We start from the raw sequence: 22057 nt of genomic DNA, 5'->3' as shown, positions 1-22057 counted from the left end.
TTTATTTTGTTTCTTAGTTTGTTCACTTTTTTGTTTCCTTTGTTTTTGCCTTATGTTAGTCTTAGTAGCTGAGACTTTTATGGTTTCACGCAATATTTTTCTTCTCTTATTATTTTGTAGTTGTCCGGTAGTCTAGGTTTTTATTTTATTTGTCCGTTTTATCAGGTCCTTAGTTTGTTAACTTTTGTTTCCTTTGTTTTTGTTTTGTTTGTTTTGTTCTTTTCGTTTTTGTTTAGCTTTGGTTTTTTACTGCTTGTCTTGATCATCTTGTCTTGTGTTCCTGTTGAGTTGTGTCCTGTTCTATTATGAGTGTTCCCTGTCCCAGGCCTTGCCCGCCTCCTGTCTTTCCCTGCCTGCTGGTTCCCTCTGCCTGCCTGCTTGAACGGTTGGGAGTCAGCGTTCCTCTAGTGACAGATCTCTGCCTTAGTGCCTTGCCTGGCCCACATCACCATCTGCCTGGCCCTGTCACTCTCTCTGCAGTTCTCCCACCTGTTGTCTTCTGAGGCTGGTTTCAGCGGCCATCCCAGGCAGTCCTGTCCCAGTATCCTCTGTGGTTTCAGTTTCACAGTTTAACCCACTTGTGCCCTGTCTTTGTGAATAAATCCCTGTAATTGCCATTCTGCGTTTGGGTTCTTCCTCACAGATCTTGACAAAAACTTTCTTATAAAAATGTATTTGCATGAACGCATATTGCTGATTATTGCCTTTGATTCACTTAAGTTAATGGTGTTTGTGGTCACAGTTTCATTCGTGGATCCTTCATGTCAGATACGATTATTGACTACAGCTTGGATAAGTTTTCTAAAAGTTTCGCACTAACAGCACACATGACAGACACTGATGCGGATATGTTCTAAGGTATACAGAAAAAATAAACCAGTCTTATATACTCCTTGATTTCACTTAAGCAACTTACAATCTGCATGCACAATAAACTATAGCAAAATTTATTGGTAACACTTTATTTTGATGGTCCCTTTTGAACATTCTGTTGCCACTAAGTAATGTTGCAACTACATGTCAACAAACTTTCATAAGAGTATTAGTAGACTGTCTGCTTCATATCTACTAACTCCTTATTGTGTTGGTCTCCCAACAGATATTCTACTGACTATAAGTAACTTTGCAAGAACGTGTCAACTTAATCTAATCCTAACCCTACCAGTCAACTAATACACTACTAACACTCTAATGAGAGTTAGTAGAAATGTAGGTGCGACATTACTTATAGTCAATTGAATGTGTTAAAGGGACCATCAAAATAAAGTGAAACCAATTTATTTTATATCTCTCAACAGAAAGGCTTTTGCAGATTTAATAAAATGTTATCTAATAACAGTAGTCATAATAAGCATATTTCCAGTACGTGCCTCAGGCTTGCACAATATCGTCGACTCACTCATCAGAATCCTCGGTAATACTCTGCAAACTTCAGCAGTTGGTAGAACCATCTCATTCTGTTATTTCTGAGTCGGACGTACTACTTTGGATGTGCGTCTTGCATCACCAACCCGGAACTAAAGTTCGATTCAGTTTGATTTGTTTTTTTTTGTTTGTTTTTTTACCGGTTACTTCCTGAGAACTGGCTCAAAAGAACAATTCGTCCAAAAAGTCAGTCAGAAGCTTTTTCCATTATTAGTGCACATAAATTATAACCCAAAACTTTGATAAATCATTTAGACCGATTCATAAACAGAATGGCTTTCACTATTATAAAAGTGTTTTAGAATGTAGAGGGACATCTAGTGGTAGTGCATGTTTAATTTTCTTGACACATTTTTCTTTTTGCCCTTTACTTCTCAGTTATTTTAATTAGACTGTTAATTAGAAGTTTGTGTTTGGAGGGGAGTTAAGTGTTTCTCTCTCTCTGTCATGCACAGCCTCTGCTGTTTATGTGGGAGGACTTTAAGGTCAGCTTTTATGAATTCATTTATGGTGTGGACCTAATTATAGACTTAGTAAAGAATATTTTATGTAATTAACATACTGCATTTTTTGATTACACATGTTCCACTAGGAAGTATGTGCAGTGAATGACATTTAAGGTGTGTTTATGTTCAGCACACAGCATCTGCAGGTCTTTTATGCCTGGTATTTGACATAATTGACACCAGCTAGCCATGCACTCCATGTTTGACGACCTGCTATTCTCAGACACCACTAAGAAAATGGGACAGGAAAGTCCCCCTCCATGAGTTGTAATGCATGGTGTTGTCTTTCGACAGATATAGGGCACAAACACATGGGTCACCATAGTAAATAAGGAACCTTCAGAAAGTTTTCATGAAAATACACAATAGGAGATAAAAGTAAAAATTCATATTCTAGTTTGTCAAACTATATGTAGAGATCTTTAAAGTCTTATATAGAAACAATGAAGCTGTATAGCACAATATATATATATATGCCACCTGTGTTACTTTATTTCTATATTCATATACTATAGCATTGTTTAAACATTGTAACATGTCCCAAAATGGTAATACCATTTACCACTGCGTTTATTATTTCAGAGAGATTCTAGTTTTAAACCCAGCTGGTTTTAGGAAAATCATTCAACCTCAAAATATGTTTTGAAGATGTATTAATTCCAAGTCTATTATACGTCCCAGGGGAATATTTATTCAATTATTTTCACATTTTTATATGAATTTCACTTTAAAACTGTTTAGGAAACTTCTTACCATACCTTCAGCATTTATCTTCACAATAGTGTCAGTGAAGTGCATGCTTGAGATAAAATACAAGACATAATGGGTGAAGAAAAATCAAAGAAATCTTGCTTGTATAGAATATAGAATATAGAATATTTTTATTGTTTGTAATTTCCAATCAAGCTGCTAATTTTGTTCAAAAGTCAAGCAGGATATATTTGAATTGTGTATTTAAACATTTAGCAAGACAAAAGAACTGGCAGTTTTATTCTAGAAATGTTTTATGTCATTTACTCCATCATCATTACCAGTCATCAGTCACAATAAATCATTTGAAATGTGGTGAAAATGACAGTGGGTAATTGGTTGTTGATTATTTATTTATTTATTTTTTTAGTAAAATTAATTCCACTAGTGCATGATCTCCTCCATTGGATATTTTAGTGGACAAATTAAAACTAGTGAGCATGTGAAAATGCAGGCAGCTGTTAGAAGGGAGAAATTTCACATGGTTGCCTCTAAATTGAGATGATAGACTCTTTGAGGAAAACTGACCATTTAAAAAGATGCTTTTGAGTGTGTATTGCTCATCTGAGACAATGTTGAGTTCTGATGTAAGTTTTGACAGAATCCATTATATTACTGTCCTTTATATTACTTTCCCGCATTCTCTACCATCTCTTTTTATGCTTTCACTTCTTTCTTATCTTTCTTTTACAGCTGCTGTCCTGAAATATGAGAATAATGTCATGAACATTCGGCAGTTTAACTGTTCTCCTCATCCTTACTGGCTGCCTAACTTCATGGATGTCTTCACTTGGTCCTTGCCTTTTGTTGGGGAGAAAGGTAAACCATTTGCCCACGACAATTTTTATGTGGCATAAAATCTTAAGTACGTACAGCAAATAAACTCTCTCTTTCTTGTTGCTGTAGTGACTGAGATGCTAGTGAATGTCTTGAGCATCTGCTCCAATGATGAGCTGACCACAGATGAAGAGATAGATGGTAAGGAATTCAGACTTGCACAAGCACTCATGTAATCATCCAGCATTTCTACAACTGTACAAGAGGTTTGAAAATAAAGTGGTTTTTACAAGGAGGCAGCCTCAATCTTTCTGGGGCTCTATTCACAAAACATCTTAAAATCCCCCTGTACTGAAAATCAAGTTTTTTATGTTGTTTATTTGTCTATGTAGTGTTTTTAATTTGCTTTTAGACAAACCATGTGCCAATCCATTAATCAACACCATTGCTGAGAATTTTTTCCTTAAAACTGTAGTTTCCCAATGGAAGTCCCAGAAACGTCACGTCAAGGGAATGATTCCTAGCATATCCCTCTCTCCATTTATACAAACGCGGCGCGCATAGAGATCATAGCATAGAGATTGCATGCAAAATATACCAATAGGATTACCAGCACAAAACCAACCCGACCAGACCAGATTTCTTGAGACGCGGGATTAAATTCCCGAATAAAACGCGTTATAGCGGTCGGTAACTGGTGTAATTTGAACGGGAGCGGGCGGTCTAGCAATATCCTGTTCCCGACGTCCTTTCAGAACAGCATATATGCGCTTTATTTTCATTGACCACGGTACAGCCTGCACCCAGGACTGTTATGCACGCATGAACCAGTGCTTTCTGCGTCACGCGTTTTATTTTGCGGGGTCTGTGCGCGCAGCATGTGCATAACGTTCCTCAGAGCAGGCTGTACCGGTGGTGAATATATGGCCCTCAGACAGAACAGACAGGTTGTCGATGAGTGACAGAGCAGAATAAGGATGGAGCAAAGTGCGCTGTCCTTGAAGAACGTTCAACTCGGTTTTGTTTATATTTCGCTTAGCCTATAATTTTAGATGACAGATGTCGTATTTATTTATTTATTTTTCTCTGCAACACTTAACAGCAAAATGTTAAACAAATTTAGTATTTTGACAAGACGAATAAAATATCTAATAGGCTATTATTGTACAACCCAGGGCCGTTTCTAGCCAATTTGACGCCCTAGGCGAAATCCCTGTTAATCCCCCCCCCAAATATATATTCTTTTCAGACACCAGTTTCTTGTTACATTCAAATTGTTTGTCATAGTAACGATACTAATTTGTGGAGACTGAGTTCCACAAATCTGAATGCATTATTTGTAAATTGACTTAAAGGGATAGTTCACCCAAAAATTAAAATCTGTCATCATTTACTTACCCTCAAGTAGTTCCAAACCTGTATGGTGCCCCAAAACAGCCCGATTACAAACTTTCTTCAAAATATCTTCCTTTGTGTTCGGCAGAAAAAAGAAATTCATACAGGTTTGGAACTACTTGAGGGTGAGTAAATGATGACATAATTTTCATTTTTGGGTGAACTATCCCTTTAAGAGAAAAATTTTGCACAATTTATTATCTGTAATATCATTGTGTTGCCACTAGATGCCTGTATAGCCCTGTGTAACAATCCCTAGTAGCTAAGACATTGCACATAATTTACACACAAATCACACATAAATTAATTTGCTTACATATGGATACATGTTTATATACTATCAATGGCTATTTTTTGTCTTTATCTGTTTGTTTGTTTGTTTTTCAATTGTTTTGTTGTTGTTGCTTGAAACATTGACTTAAAGTGTCAGTTATTTCATTATTATTTCAGTCAAACCTATAAAACCCTTTGTTGCCCCAAACTACAAATAAAAGCCTGATCAGTGGCATAAAAGTAATCAATACAGCTACTTAATCCTTTGCTACTCATTTACCCGTGAACTTCCCCTTTAAATAAAGTGACACTCTGCCCTCTATGTGTTTGACACTTCTCCCGTTAAGTGCTGTGTTAGAAGTGAATGAATCAATCAGCATTTCGACACCTCCATAAGGATGTATTAAATTCGACAAAGCAGTTTAATAAAGGATATATTGATCTCGTGAATTAGCAAATTTTACTACACCAATATTTTTTAATTGGCTGTTAAAGTTTGTATGGGAATATTACATGACACGCTGATCCTTTAACAATGCATTGGTGCAAAAACGCACACCTTTTGGACAAATCTCACTACACGATTTATCAACTGCCACAAATACTGCCTAAACAAATACTGATTTTGTGCACTTTATTTACTGTACCAATTTGTTAAATTGGCCTTTGAACTTAGCTTTATTGCATGGCAAAAAAAAAAGCGGTACCTTGCCAAAGCACTGACAGAGCCCATTGATCTAATGGCGTTGATGAGCGCTCCAAATGCAAGCATGCAACGATCAGGCAACAAGTGACAGCGCTCTGATCCAATGGCATACAGGCATCGTCAGATTGACAGTACTCTAGCCCAATGATGTTGGGGATCCAGTGGGGGCGGCAGTCATATTTCAGGGTGACCGTGCCACTCTTTATCATAACCCTGCTAAAATGTAGTACCAGTACATGCGCTCATTGGTGCCCCTTCAGCTGGTGGCGCCCTAGGCGACCACCTAGCTCGCCTATGCCTAGAAACGGTACTGGTACAACCTGCCCCCCCCCCGTGACACTTTTTCCTATGTTAAACGAATTGTATCCTGACAAGACGAATAAAAATAAGAAATACAATTTTGAGCAGACTACACTTTTATTTGTTAGCCTATCTCTCCTTCTTTTAGTTGCAGAAATTTAAATGTGAGATTCTGGAAACAAGATCTAAATTTAGCGGGAACGGTCGGGTCGGAAAGAAAATTATTCTAAGCGGACAGCAGGTGAACAGAGTGTGAATATATCACGGGAGCGGGACTAAAAAAACAGTCCCGCCAGACCTCTACATAGGGGCGCCCCCACAATCTTTTAAGGAAAGGCCTTAAAATACTCCCGTCATTTTTGGATGTGCTTTCAGTCGTCTCATGCAGTCTCCGTGAATGAAGCGCATCACAACAATAAACCAGCTCACAGACATAAGAAATAAATATGCAGAAAGCTGCTTGAAAACCAATAAAATAAAAAACAAATCTTCTCTGATTATGTAGTCCGTTGGTGCATTTCTCTATCAAAGACAGGCACGTCAGCGCCAGCATTCGGCAACTTCATCTTTGCAGCTGACACTAACTGAGAAAGCACTAGTTTATTAATAAATAATTAAAATGTCTTCTTTTTCCCGATGCATTCATAATCATTACTTCAGCCGGTGCTTTGCGGCAAGCTTTATGCGTGCGCTATAATAGCCTACGCCTAAATGCCTATTAAAGGGGTCATATATAATGCGATTTCAAGTTTTCCTTTCTCTTTGGAGTGTTACAAGCTGTTTGTGCATAGATAAGATCCCTGAAGTTGCAAAGACTAAAGTCTCAAAACCAAAGAGATATTCTTTATAAAAGTTAGACTCGACCACGCCCCCCTTAAACGGCTCATTCAAACACGCCCCCACATGTCTACGTCACGGTGTGGGGAGATTTGCAAAACACCGTCCAAATGTATAGGCAATGAAAGAGGTTGGACTTTTATTCTCGCTGTAGTGTTGTTGCTGCCGACGGTGCCATGTCGTGGAGACGCTGTTTCTTTGTGAAAGAGAAAGTACTTTGTTTGGGCTTCCAAAAGAGGACACAACTAGAAATCAGTGGTTAAGTTGTATTTACAACACTGTTCCAGAACAGTTCAACCCAAATATTCGAGTGTGTGCAGCACATTTTACGGAGGACTATTTCCTGAACCTGGGAGTAGCCTACCAGCTGAGCACAAATGCTGTTTCTATAAAGTGGGGCAATTCCAGCTTTGCAGGGACAGTCTGGCGCTTCTGACTCTCAGCCTGTAAGTATGTTTTCATATTTAAAGAATTTGCCACTGACTATTCAAATGCGATTTTTGAGCTGTGTAGAGTAGTGCTTGATGTTTGTCTTTTCTCCGATCACAAATGCAGACATGCAACGCGAAGCTTAAAAAGACAGTATAAGTCATTATAATCAGTAATTATGTCCCCACTGGATGTAACAAATGCCTAGTTTGTAATGGGTTTTATTGTTTTTGTGTCGTCGCGCCGGGACACAGCATCACAATAAGATAAGGGGAGTAACATTTCCATCTCTCGCTTGAGGTATTTGGCCAATCACAGTGCACTGGATAGCTGACCAATCAGAGCACGCCTAGCTTCTCTGAATGATGAGCTTTGTAAAAATCAGGGCAATTCAGAAAGGCGGGGCATAGAGGAGCAACAATAATGTACATTATATGGAAAATAATGTGACACATAAACACATTGCATTACACCAAATACACAAAATAATGTTATTTTTAGCAACATCATATGACCCCTTTAAAGAATGGTTTAGTAGGTTATACTAATCAATTTAATTATGTGCGACTAGTTGACTAGTAAGATCTTTAGTCGGGGGCAGGCCTTCTTGGCACAAGGAACCGATCCATTTTTAAAATAAAACGCTGACATTACATTGCAAATCACGTCACGTTGTATTGCATTGCAGTAGTTATGCATGTGTAATTTGTCAAATGTTTTTATTTTATTTAATTTTTTATGGGGGTGATTTGGTTTTTCTTGGGGGTGATGGAGCACCTGCTAGCCCCTCCCTAGTGCCGCCCATGTCCGCTAGTAAAACATAGTTTATCAGTCATTATACGTGGATCAGGAGGCCCTGGCTAGTGTGACTGATTGGAGGCGGGGCTAATTTGCATATTCATAGATCCGTTTATAGTAAATGAGGCAAGGGTGTAGAGTTACATTCAAGCTATTTTAAGGCATGAGAAAATTATTTTCACAAGAAAAAAGATTTAAATATGTAATTTTGATGATCAAATTTCTGACTACAGGGGGACTTTAAGGCAGGGCCGTTTCTAGCCATTTTGACGCCCTATACGAAATCCCTATTTTTTATATATATATATAATTTCTTTTTCAGACATCAGTTTCTTGCCACATTTAAATTGGTTGTCATAGTAACGACACTAATTTGTGGAAATTCAGCACATTGTGAGTTCCACAAATCTGAACACATTAGGCCTATATGTAAATTGACTGTTAAGATAAAACATTTTGCACAATTTATTATCTGTGATACCATTATAGCCAATGGATGCCTGCCTGTATATAGCTCTATGCAGTGTTGGGCAGTAGTGTCGCTACAAGTAGTGACGCTAGTAGTTTAACTACATTTCTCAGTAACGTGGCGGTAGCATCGCTGTTTTCTGAATCAAATAGCTTTTCAGTAGCGAAGCTCTGTTTTTGATGAAGCAGCGTGGTAGCGTCAACAAAAGCTAACATTACATTTTCCAAAGCATTTCTGAAACTCGAGCTCAAATCAGAAATATAACAGGGATCACTGATCCTGGATCAGTACGTGACGCCACCGCCATTAAAGCACGTAATGCCATTGGCTCCTCAAACTGTCAGTCAAACCTCATTATTCCTCCCGCCTCTCTCGTCAATGAAGTGCGGCGCGCAGTTTGGAGCATCTCAGGTTGGAGTCTGAAGGTAAATAAAAGAACTGTTGATTAAATAAGTACAGCGTTCTCTTTATTTGAGAAACACTATATTTATAAAGGCTAATGTTTTTTTTTGTTTGTTTTTGTTTTTGTTTTTTAAGGAGCAGAGAAGAGTGTCTTAGTCTCTCATTTGTTGTCGAGTCAGAGCCAGCTTGTGCGAAACGCTGAATCTTTTATAATATGATATTTTGAGCAAATAACGGGGGGGAAAAAAACTGAGCGCCCACATAGCGACAGAAAACTGTACACCCTGCAAGTTCATGAAAACGTAAATGCGATGCACATACTGCCTCTGATGTGGAGGTAATGACGGGAAAAAACATTCGCTGGTCAAAAACTTGATTTTGGTGAAATGTTAATAATATAATGACACATGCAACGATGCAAATAAACAGCCTATATGTAGGCCTATATATTTATATGGTAACGCTATGCAATAAGATTTCATTAATGTATTAATTAACATGAGTGAACAATGGACAATACATTTATAACAGTTTTTTATTCATCTTTGTTAATGTTAGTTAATGAAAATACAGTCGTTCTTTGGTAGTTCACCGTAACTAATGTTAACAAACACAACTTTTGTTTTTAATAATGCATTAGTAAATGTTGAAATTAACATTACGATTAATAAATGGTGCAGAAGTATTGTTCATTCTTAGTTCATGTTAACTAGTTAGCCTAACTAATGTTAATTAAAGAACCTTATTGTTAAGTGTTACCCTTTGTATAAATGTATCTGTATAGCCTACAATAAAGCCACAATACCAACTACCAATAGGAGGTTTCCGGCCGACAGCAAAAATTGATTTTGCCTATGTCACAATATGAGGTAAATCCAGCCCTGTACATGATACTGATTTTTGTTGCCAAATTGGTTTGTAAAAGTTGTTGAACAAACAATTAACCTGAACTATTATGCCTGTCTATCTGCTTGACTGACAGTTTTAGTGATCACTGAGAAAGCATTGATTTGGCATAATGTTGGTTCAGTATAAAAATTTATTTTTAAAAAATAGCTTAGATTTAGTAAACTACTTTTGCCATGTTACTGTAGCTTAGCTTAATAAAATTTCCCAGGGCTGTAGCTTTAGTGTAGTGAAGCTTCATTTAATGAAGAGTAACTGTTAGCTTAGCTCACTACATTTTAAAGTAGCAAAGTAGCTTGCCCAACACTGGCTCTATGTAACAATCCCTAGTTGTTAAGAAATTGTCATCACACATAAATTAATTGTATTACATTTGGATTTGGATACATGTTTAGATATTATCAATGGCTACTTTTTTACTTTATCTGTTTTTTTTTTGTTCAATTGTTTTGTTGTTGTGTCAGCTATTGCAATATTATTTTCAGTCAAACCTGTAAAACCCTTTGTTACCCCAAACTACGTAGGCCTATAAAAGCCTGATCAGTGACATAAAAGTAATCAGAATTCAGCTACTTGTTCTTTTATTACTCATTGACGTGTGAACTTCCCCTTTAAATAACGTGACGCTCTGCCCACTATATGTATGACGCTACTCTCTTTAAGCGCTGTTGGAAGCGAATTATTATTCTTTTTTTGGAAGCAAATTAATTGATTCAGCATTTCGACACTTCCGTAAGGATGCATTAAATTTGACAATGCGGTTTAATTATGTATTGATCTTAATTGTATTGATTTTAATTGGCTGTAAAAGTTTTATATGGGATTATTACACAACACACTGAACCTTTAACTATGCATTGGCGCAAAAACGCACACCTTTTAGACCAGTTTCACATGAAACATGATTTCTCGACTGCCACAAATACACAAATACCAAATTTTAAACAAAATGCTGGTTTTGTGCACTTTTTATGTACGGCAAAAAAAAAAAAAAAGCCTTACCTTTCCAAAACACGAACAGAACCCATTGATCTAATGGCATTGTTGAGCGCTCCAAATCCAAATGCAAACTTTGCATGCGAAAATCAGAGGCAGCAATTGACAGCGCTTTGATCCAATGGCATACAGGCATCGTCAGAATGACAGTACTCTAGCCCAGTGATGTTGGGGGATCCAGTGGGGGCGGCAGTCATATTTCAGGGTGTCCGTGCCACTCTTGATCACAACCCTGTTAAAATGTAGCGGCAGTACGTGCACTCATTGGCGCCCCCTCCAGCTGGTGGGACTCTAGGCGACCACCTAGCTTGCCTATGCCTAGAAATGGTACTGCTTTAAGGCTAAAATTAGCTCCTAACTTGCCGATTTAGGAAAAAAGTCTGTAAAATAATAGGCAATAGGCATTTTTTGTAGTTTTACAAAGTGTTTTAGTGCTAAAATCGGCTCCAAAATGTATGAAAAGTTAGGGGTAGTCAAGAGGACTCCTAAGTCACTAAGACCAAGTCACGAACAATATGGCCTAATATGACTCTCACCTTAGATCATTTTAGAAACATTTCACAATAATTTATTTTTATTTTAATTATGTCCTTCTTTTCATGTAGAAGTTGGGCAAGAAGTAACAGCTGTTCTTGTGTCCAGTTTGATTTTCTTTTATGTTTGCACAACGTCATACTATCAGCCATGATTGTTCTAGTCTGTTAATTAAAAAGCTGTTTATATCTACTTATTATTTACGAGATGCAGATGTGTAAGAGGTTGAATTTAGCTGAACATGTACTTGTTTAATAAGTGACACTTAAACTACATTTTAAACATTATTTGAATATGGCAACATTTTTATTTTAAAATCTTTATCTTTAATATGTCAACATGATACCTCGCTCTACAATATTTCTATGATTAAATCACTGACAGAGACTCATCCCCATCAGCCAACCACTGTGGACATACAGTGGTGTGAAAAAGTGTTGGCCCCCTTCCTGATTTTTAATTGTTTTACATGTTTGTCAAACTTTAATGTTTCAGATCATCAAACACATTTAAATATTAATCAAAGATAACACAAGTAAACACAACATGCAGTTTTTAAATGAAGTTTTTTATTATGAAGGGAAAACAAAATCCAAATCCACATGGCCCTGTGTGAAAAAGTGCTTGCCCCTAAACCTAATAACTGGTTGTGCCACCCTTTACAGCAACAACTGCAATCAAGGATTTGCGATAACTTGCAATGAGTCTGTTACAGCGCTGTGGAGGAATTTTGGCCCACTCTTCTTTGCAGAATTGTTTTAATTCAGCCACGTTGGAGGGTTTTCAAGCATGAATGGACTGTTTAAGGTCATGCCACAGCATTTCTATTGGATTTAAGTCCAGACTTTGATTTGGCCACTTCAAAACCTTAATTTTGTTTTTCTTTAGCCATTCAGAGGTGGACTTGCTGGTGTGTTTGGAATCATTGTCCTGCTGCATAACCCAAGTGCACTTGAGCTTGAGGTCACAAACTAATGGCTGGACATTCTCCTTCAGGATTTTCTGATAGAGTGCAGAATTCATGGTTCCATCAATTATGGCAAGTCATCCAGGTTCTGAAGCTGCAAAGCAGCCTCAGACCATCACACTACCACCACCATGTTTGACTGCTGGTATGATGTTCTTTTTATGAAATGCTGTGTTGGTTTTATGCCAGATGTAACGGGACACACACCTTCCAAAAAGTTCAACTTTTGTCGCATCAGTCCACAGAACATTTGCCCAAAAGTCTTGGGGATAATCAAGATATTTTTTGGCAAATGTGAGACGAGCCTTTGTGTTCTTTTTGGTCAGCAATGGCTTTTGCCTTGGAACTCTCCCATGGATGCTGTTTTTGCCCAGTCTCTTTCTTATTGTTGAATCATGAACACTGACCTTAATTGAGGCAAGTGAGGCCTGCAGTTCTTTAGATGTTGTTCTGGGTTCTTTTATGACCTCCTGGATGAGTCGTCTTTGTGCTCTTGGAGTAATTTTGGTAGGCCGGCCACTCCTGGGAAGGTTCACCACTGTTCCAAATTTTCTCCATTTGTGGACAATAGCTCTGACCATGGTTTGCTGGAGTCCCAAAGCCTTAGAAATGGCTTTATAACCCTTTCCAGACTGATACATGTAAACTATTTTGTTTCTCATCTGTTTATGAATTTCTTAAGATCGCGGAATGATGTGTTGCTCTTTAAACATGCTTCACTTTGTCAGACAGGTTCTATTTAAGTGATTTCTTGATTTAGCAGGTCTGGCAGTAATCAGGCCTGGGTTTGGCTAGTGAAATTTAACTCAGCTTTCTAAAATAATGTGGTTAATCACAGTTCTTTCATGATTTAATAGGAGGGGGCAAGCACTTTTTCACACAGGGCGATATGGGTTTGGATTTTGTTTTCCCTTCATAATAAAAAAACTTCATTTAAAAACTGCACGTTGTGTTTACTTGTTATCTTTGATTAATATTTACATTTATTTGATGATCTGAAACATTAAAGTGTGACAAACATGCAAAAAATTTAAAAATCAGGAAGGGGCCAACACTTTTTCACACCACTGTAATTAGTAAGCTTGTTGATATCATAATTTCTTAGTAAAAGCAAAGTCCTTTTAATGTAAGTCATGTCAGTTGGTGGCCATCTTTGAAACGCCTCTCGGGCAGCTCCTATCTCTTTGATTGGGGAAACATCAAATTCTCCAAAACTGTTCACTAAGCTGATGATTAAATTTCATATTTGAAATCACCAAAGAAATCTGACAACAACTGTCAACAAATGTAGTTTATTTAGCTCAAATAGCGTAAAAAAAAAATCGTATTTCTGAGGCTAGACTAGCCGCGCTGACTTTACCAATTAGCGATTGGCTCTTTCATTCAGAAGGTGGGGCTTTCTGCGATTGAGCGTTGCATTTTCAAAACTATACATCTTGGGTACTCTCTATAGTCTTTGGTAAAAGCTGGTCTCATGAATAGGTTTTAAGAGGAAGCTCTTACCTATGAAACTTTTACTGCTATTGAAGAGAACTCTTAGTGGTAAGATAAAGTGTTTTATTAATTTTACTTGGAATATTACTGGACCTTTTTTTTTTTTTTTCTTTTGTTTTACCTTTTATCTAGATGCTGCTGGTCTTACAATTCAAGCAAGTAAGCCTGATTATTTTACTATCACCATGTTGGAGAAGGGTTTTGTCTGTGAGCACTTGTGTGCTGTCATTTATTATGGTAAAAGTGTAAATTAAATTATAGACAATAGCTAGCTGATGCTTAAATCTTGTGCAGACCATACCAACATGATATTAGACCAGAGGTGGGCAAACTGTGGCCTGCGGGCCATATACGTCAGGCAGTTGGTCCAAAATGGCTAATTTGATGCAATATCAGTCAATTCCAATAGAGAATGAGGATTACGTCATAGTCTTTTCACTCCGCGTTGCATTTCGGGAAGGTGCCGCCATATTAGCAGGATACGCTGTCCGTTCCCATGGTTACTTCTCATTCTCTATATGGATAACTGCTTATCTTTTCTTTTGTTTTTGCCTTTAAATTAAACAATAATTCATTCTTCATTGTATCGTTTGCAGGGAAGGGAATCTAATTCATCGCACTGCATGATAATTAGTTTTTTTTTTCTCTTAGGTTTTCTAGAATTTCATTTACAATGTTGATCTGATTACCGTGAAAACGGTGTCACCCGCTGGACGCTCGCTGCTGCTTCAGCCATCATATTAATCTATCCAAATAAAAGTGTGTTCAACAAGCTGACAGAAGTCGATCCATTTCTTTATCATTTTTTCACTTTATCATTTTTTAAATTATAAAGTATAATTGTTGTCATTATAAATATTCATTTTTTCATGGCCACGGAGGAGAATCAGAGATTGTGGATCACATTCAGCGAACAGTCACGAACTCACTGTACTTTTTATATTTATTTCAGCAAATGACAAGCAAAATCAAATCCCTAGGAGCTTGTGAACAGTTTTGTAGCATTTTTAAATGCTGGTTTAATGTACTAAGACAGTGATGCAAAAAGACAAGCAGGTGAACCAGAATATTAACGTGACATGTTTAAACATTAAGCGTTTCCCTCAGAAAACAGTAATGTACTGTAGAAAGCGCTTCTTGATTAAGACAGTGATATTTAATGTTCATATTTTGGAGCTCATCTGTTTTTCTGCACATATTATGATTTATTAGTAAGGTGTGTACAGAATGTTTTCTTTTACTATCACTGTCTCGGTGCATTTGTTCTTATGAGAGGAAAATGCTTAACGTAAATAAACACGTGCGTTCACATTTTGAGCTTATATGCGTATCTGCATAGTACATGCTTTACAATTTTGTCTTTATCACTGTCTTGGTACATTAAGCCACTTTAAGCAGTTTAGAAAGTCCCCTGTTCAAGTTCTGCTAATTCGAGTCATACTGGCAAAGAAGGTAACGTTAATTATTAAACCAACAAAATCAAATCTTTCAAAAACACACAGAAATGTGATTCTTTTATTGAGTGAGAGGCAGTGGGTTTAATCAGTGACATTAACAGATTTACTATTCGGCGTCTTCTCTGTGACCTGCTTCCTTTGATGTGTTTACACATAGAAAAAAGGCGGGAAAAATCCAGTTTTCTCTCAGAACGATGATCTGAGTTACTATTGCAATTCTCCATGCAGTATGAATGACATAATGGTGACATTTTTCACAATCACGACAAAAAAATCAAATACTGCCCTAAACTCAAAAGTGGAAAGGCAGCGATATCCTGCAAATATGGCGGATAAACAAAGCAGTTTCCCAGAACTCTATGCGGCGTTACTTCACATTCTCATTCTCTATAGACGGTTTGAACGGCAACAACATAAGCAAACGTTACTGCGCATGCGCGCTTTTGTGGCCCTAACTTAACTTCCAGTAGACATCCAAATACAATCAGTAACAGTCTAGTCTAGAGGATCTAGAGTAGATTATGTTTTGATAACAAGCAAAATATGTTTGCTGCGTAAATCAGACGGACTGAGATGCAGCGATAACTACTTGGACGGACTTATTAAAAATGCAAATTCATTCTCTGCCAGCAGGAGGCGCTTTAAAGCGGGAGAACTAGGTTTCCCCGGAAACGGCTGTTGGGCTGTAGGTTACACAAAGCAGCGCTGAGCATACAAACGAAATGAAAATGACATCGAACATTTTCTAAAGACAGTGTTCCTTCAAAAATACAGTGATATAAAAACACCTGCGCCTCGTTTTGATTTTTAAACATGCGTTACGTGCTCATGTTTATTCAACGAAGCCTTTTGGAAAATCGGTCAGTTTTGATATCATGGTGGGTCGCCACAAATAATAAATGTATGTGAAACACATCCCACAGCACAACAAGCTGAGCCCAACTTCATTACTCATCACTTTAACTATAACTGCGTTTGTAGCCGGCGCCACTAACAAGACCGATAAACAAACACAGACCGGAAGTTAACTTAGGTCCAGACACGTGCGCCTGATGAAACCGTCTATGGCGCTGTAGCAGTATATAACCCCTAATTTACACTGTCGTTGACGCTCCGACGCAGCCACCAGAGCTGATCGCATCGTGGCCAATCTAGTCAGTGCTTGTGTGGACTTCAGCTGGTCCGCGGCATGTTTCAGAAGTGGCTCTCCACAACAGTGTTGCCACGTCCACAGTTTTCCCGCGGAGTTGGGCTACTTTAACACTCTTTCTGCGGGATGTTTTTCATGTCTGCGGGTTGAGGCGACCTCAATAATGTGATATTTAGCCCCTGGAATGCGACTTTTACCAGGGGAAACCACCAAAAAATGTGTATTTTACCCTCGGAATACGATATTTACCAGGGGATCCCTCTGAAAAGCAATTGACCTATAGATAAGCCCCGCCCCCCTTAGTTACTGTTGCTCCCTCTGACAAAAAAATGGAGTTGCCCACTGTCTTACAATGACAGCTACAGTGTGAAAACCATGTCCCACGATGTTTTTGCACAATTTTGGACACAGAAGGCCACCGAATGGGAATTAAATATTCCATGGAGGGATTTATAAAATATTTTAAAATAAATACGGTGGGTAACTCGAAGCAGGGTTTACAGATCACATTGCAAGTGGGAGAAGTCTCATATTATGGTCGGTCATCACGATCGCGGATGACAACATGCAGGATCAACACTGTTCATGTATCGCAGGGTACGATTAAATTAATGTACATTTAACCAGTTTAATATGGAGAGGCACTGAAATGTAGACCATGTGTTTTTGACCTACTGTACAAGACGCGAGAAAAGTCCGCTATTTAAGTTTGTACATTAGCATGAACTCATTAACTTTAACTTTAACTAGTTCTAGCCAGAGATACCTTAGCTAAAGCACAAGATAACATTAACGTTCTGCTTGAGCAGATGAAAATTGTAACTTAATGAGTGTATGACCAACCAGAAAATGTCTTCATTTGTATTGGGGTGAATACTTAGGGACATTTGCTGTTTTGTTTGGATTCAGGAATTGTAATAAAATAAATTATATTGCCCATCCTCTCAGGATTCCTGGAATCACTTTATCTTTATTTATACAGCGCTTTTACAATGCAGATTGTGTCAAAGCACTTAACAGTATCAAATTGGAAGATAGAGTGTCAGTAATGTATAATGATAAGATTAAACACTCAATTTTCAGTTAAAGGCATTTCATTATTGAATTCAGAGATGTCATTGTCCAGCTCAGTCCAGTTTAAATAGTAGCTGTGCAATCAAATCGGCGATAATCGCTAGAAATTAAGTGTCCCCAACTGAGCACGCCAGAGGCGACAGCGGCAAGGAACCAAAACTCCCTCTGTGACAGAATGGAGAAAAAAAAAAACCTTGGGAGAAACCAGGCTCAGTCGGGGGGCCAGTTCTCCTCTGACCAGACGAAACCCGCAGTTCAAAAGTTTATATTTCTATTTTAATTTTGTTGCAATTTCTAACAATAGTAGTATTATGTAGTTAGGTATTTTATTATATTTTAGTTATTTTGTTATTTTGGTTGATATATCTAGGGATATATCTCTGGGGGTCATCTGGGTGTCCTGGTCTCCGCTGACGATCAGGGCTGTAGACATCATCTCTTGGTGCTGATCCACCATCTGATCGGATACGGACTGAGAAACAGACTAGGAAAGAAACAAACAAATATTAGCGTAGATGCCATTCAACTGACGATGTAACGAGTACATCGTGTGTTATGGGGAGTGTTCCCGGTTCGGTTGATCTAATTAATGCAGCCTAACAATCCTTTAACGGATTTGAATAATAGAAGCGTGTGTCGTTATGTGTAAGCCAGGCTAAAAGATGGGTCTTTAATCTAGATTTAAACTGACAGAGTGTGTCTGCCTCCCGAACAGTGTTAGGTAGACTGTTCCAGAGTTTGGGTGCTAAATAGGAATAGGATCTGCCGCCCGCAGTCGATTTTGATATTCTAGGTATTATCAAGCGGCCAGAGTTTTGAGAACGCAGCGGACGTGGAGGACTATAATGCGATAAGAGCTCGCTCAAGTACTGAGGAGCTAAACCATTCAGGGCTTTATAAGTAATTAACAAGATTTTAAAATCTATCCGATGCTTGATAGGAGCCAGTGCAGTGTTGACAGAACCGGGCTAATATGGTCATATTTCCTGGTTCTAGTAAGGACTCTAGCTGCTGCATTTTGGACTAACTGTAGTTTGTTGATCAAGCGTGCAGAACAACCACCAATAAAGCATTACAATAGTCTAACCTTGAGGTCATAAACGCATGAATTAACATTTCTGCATTTGACGTTGAGAGCATTGGTCGCAATTTAGATATGCTTTTGAGATGAAAAATGCAGTTTTACAGATGCTAGAAACATGGCTTTCAAATGACAGATTGCTATCGAACAGCACACCTAGGTTCCTGACTGATGAAGAAGAATTGACAGAGCAGCCGTCAAGTGTTAGATAATATTCTAGGTTATTACATGTGGGGTTTTAGGTCCGATAATTAACACCTCTGTTTTTCAGAATTTAGCAGTAAAAAATTATTTGTCATCCAGTTTTTTATATCGACTATGCATTCCGTTAGTTTCTCAATTTGGTGTGTTTCACCGGGCCGCGAAGAAATATAGAGCTGAGTATCATCAGCATAACAGTGAAAGCTAACACCATGTCTCCTGATAATATCTCCCAAGGGTAACATATAAAGCGTGAAAAGTAACGGCCCTAGTACTGAGCCTTGAGGTACTCCATACTGCACTTGTGATCGATATGATACCTCTTCATTCACTGCTACGAACTGATGGCGGTCAGATAAGTACGATTTGAACCATGCTAAGGCACTTCCACTAATGCCAACAAAGTTTTGTAGTCTATTCAAAAGAATGTTGTGGTCGATAGTGTCGAACGCAGCGCTAAGATCCAGTAGAACTAATAAAGAGATACAACCACGATCAGATGATAGAAGCAGGTCATTTGTAACTCTAATGAGAGCAGTCTCAGTACTATGATACGATCTAAATCCTGACTGGAATTCCTCACAGATATCATTTTTCTCTAGGAAGGAATATAATTGTGAGGATACTACCTTTCTAGTATCTTTGACAGAAAAGGGAGATTTGAGATCGGTCTGTAATTAACTAGATCTTTGGGGTCAAGTTGTGGTTTTTAATGAGAGGCTTAATAACAGCCAATTTGAAGGTTTTGGGGACATATCCTAATGACAATGATGAATTAATAATAGCCAAAAGAGGATCTATGACTTCTGGAAGCAGCTCTTTTAGTAGTTTAGATGGAATCGGGTCTAACATACATGTTGTTGGTTTAGATGATTTAACAAGTTTATACAATTCTTCCTCTCCACAGTAGAGAATGAATGGAATTGTTCCTCAGGGGATCTATAGTGCGCTATCTGATGCGATACTGTAGCTGACGGCTGCAAGGATACAATTTTATCTCTGATAGTATCGATCTTGGAAGTGAAGTAGTTCATAAAGTCATTACTGCTATGCTCTTGGGAAATGCCAACACCTGTTGATGCTTGATTTTTCGTTAATTTAGTTACTGTATTGAATAAATACCGAGGGTTATGTTTGTTTTCTTCTAGAAGAGACGAAAAGTAATCAGATCTAGCAGTTTTAATGCTTTTCTGTAGGATAGGGTACTTTCCGCCAAGCTAAGCGAAATACCTCTAATTTAGTTTTCCTCCAGCTGCGCTCCATTTTCCGGGCTGCTCTCTTTAGGGCGCTGGTGTGCTCATTATACCACGGTGTTGGACTCTTATCCTTAATCTTCCTTAAGCGTAAAGGAGCAACCGCATCTAAAGTGCTAGAAAAGAGAGTCCATAGTTCCTGTTACATCATCAAGTTGTTCTGAGCTATTGGATATGCTGAGGAACTGAGATAAGTCAGGAAGATTATTTATAAAGCAGTCTTTTGTGGTAGAGGTAATGGTTCTACCATATTTGTAACAAGAAGTTGGCTTTACAGCTTTAGCTATATGGAATATACAGGAGACTAGATAATGATCTGAGATATCATCGCTCTGCTGCAAAATTTCAATGCCACTGACATCAATTCCATGTGACAGTATTAAATCTAGAGTATGATTTCGACAATGAGTAGGTCCTGACACGTGTTGTTTAACACAAATAGAGTTTAGAATGTCTATAAATGCTGATCCCATCATTATCAACATGGATATTAAAATCACCAACGATTAGGACTTTATCTGCAGTCAGTACTAACTCCGATAGAAGATCAGAAAATTCTTTAATAAAGTCTGTATGGTGCCCTGGTGGCCTGTATACAGTAGCCAGTACAAACATCACAGGGATTTATCATTAACACTTGTTTCTTTGGATAACGTTATATGAAGCACCATTACTTGAACGAATTATACTTGAAACCTGACCTCTGAGAGATACTGAAAATATTTCTATAAATTGTAGCAACACCTCCCCCTTTACCTTTTGGACGCGGTTCATGTTTGTAACAGTAATCTTGGGGTGTAGACTCGTTTAAAGTAATGTAATCATCTTGTTTTAGCCAGGTTTCTGTCAAACAAAGCACATCTAGTTTATGGTCAGTGAACATATCATTTACAAAAAGTGCTTTTGAAGAAAGGGATCTAATATTCAATAAGCCAAGCTTTATCATGTGTTTATCTGTATTATATCGTTTTTATTTGTTGAACATCAATTAAATTGTTACTATTACTTTGGTTTGGATGTTTTCTGTATTTTCTAGTTCGGGAACAGACACAGTCTCTATAGCGTGATATCTAGATGAAAAAGATTCTATGTGCTGAGAGTTACCTGCCTTTGGTGACATGAGGCGGCTAGCAGACGATCGGTTTAGCCAGTCTGTCTGCTTCCTGACCTGGGCTCCAGTTAGTCAAGTACAAACTCTAAGACTATGTGCCATATTTCTAGAGAGAAGAGCGGCACCACCCCAGGAGGGATGAACACCATCTCTTTTCAACAGGTCAGGTCTGCCCCAAAAATTCTTCCAATTGTCTATAAAGCCTATGTTATTTTGCGGGCACCACTTAGACATCCAGCCATTAAGTGACGACAGTCTGCTATGAATCTCATCACCACGGTAAGCAGGAGCGGACCAGAGCATATTACAGTGTCTGACATCGTACTTGCAAGTTCACACACCTCTTTAACATTATTTTTGGTGATCTCCGACTGGCGAAGTCGAACATCATTAGCGCCGACGTGGATAACAATCTTACTGAATTTACGTTTAGCATTAGTCAGCACTTTTAAATTTGCCAAGATGTCAGGCGCTCTGGCTCCTGGTAAACAATGGACTATGGTGGCTGGTGTCTCTATTTTCACGTTCCGTACAATAGAATCGCCAATAACTAGAGCACTTTCATCAGGTTTCTCAGTGGGTGCTTCACTGAGTGGGGAGAACCTGTTTGATGTTCTGATCGGAACGGAAGAGTGGTTTTTGACCCGCGACTATGCCGCCTCACTGTCACCCAGTTGCCCTGCTGCACGGGCTCAACCGAAACCGAACAATGTACAGGACTCCTGAGCTAGTCGCATCCAAAGCAGTATCTACAGCCCTCACATTC

The 22057-nt window shown here is 38.3% G+C and overlaps 1 protein-coding gene across 3 annotated transcripts in view; it reads left to right on the top strand.

Moving 5' to 3' along the window:
• LOC131544242 (protein phosphatase 3 catalytic subunit alpha) overlaps positions 1 to 22057 on the top strand; it is a 270987-nt gene that overhangs the window by 202695 nt on the left and 46235 nt on the right. For all 3 annotated transcript variants that reach the window (XM_058782316.1, XM_058782317.1, XM_058782315.1), the window contains exons 9-10: positions 3375 to 3500; positions 3588 to 3659. In XM_058782316.1, coding sequence (XP_058638299.1) covers positions 3375 to 3500; positions 3588 to 3659 — 198 coding nt within the window. The remainder of the gene's footprint in view (positions 1 to 3374; positions 3501 to 3587; positions 3660 to 22057) is intronic.

Source organism: Onychostoma macrolepis, chromosome 07, assembly GCF_012432095.1.
Source record: "Onychostoma macrolepis isolate SWU-2019 chromosome 07, ASM1243209v1, whole genome shotgun sequence".
NCBI classification, from domain to species: Eukaryota; Metazoa; Chordata; class Actinopteri; order Cypriniformes; family Cyprinidae; genus Onychostoma; species Onychostoma macrolepis.
Note: the sequence above shows the minus strand (reverse complement) of the source record. Positions and strands in the feature narration are given on the sequence as shown.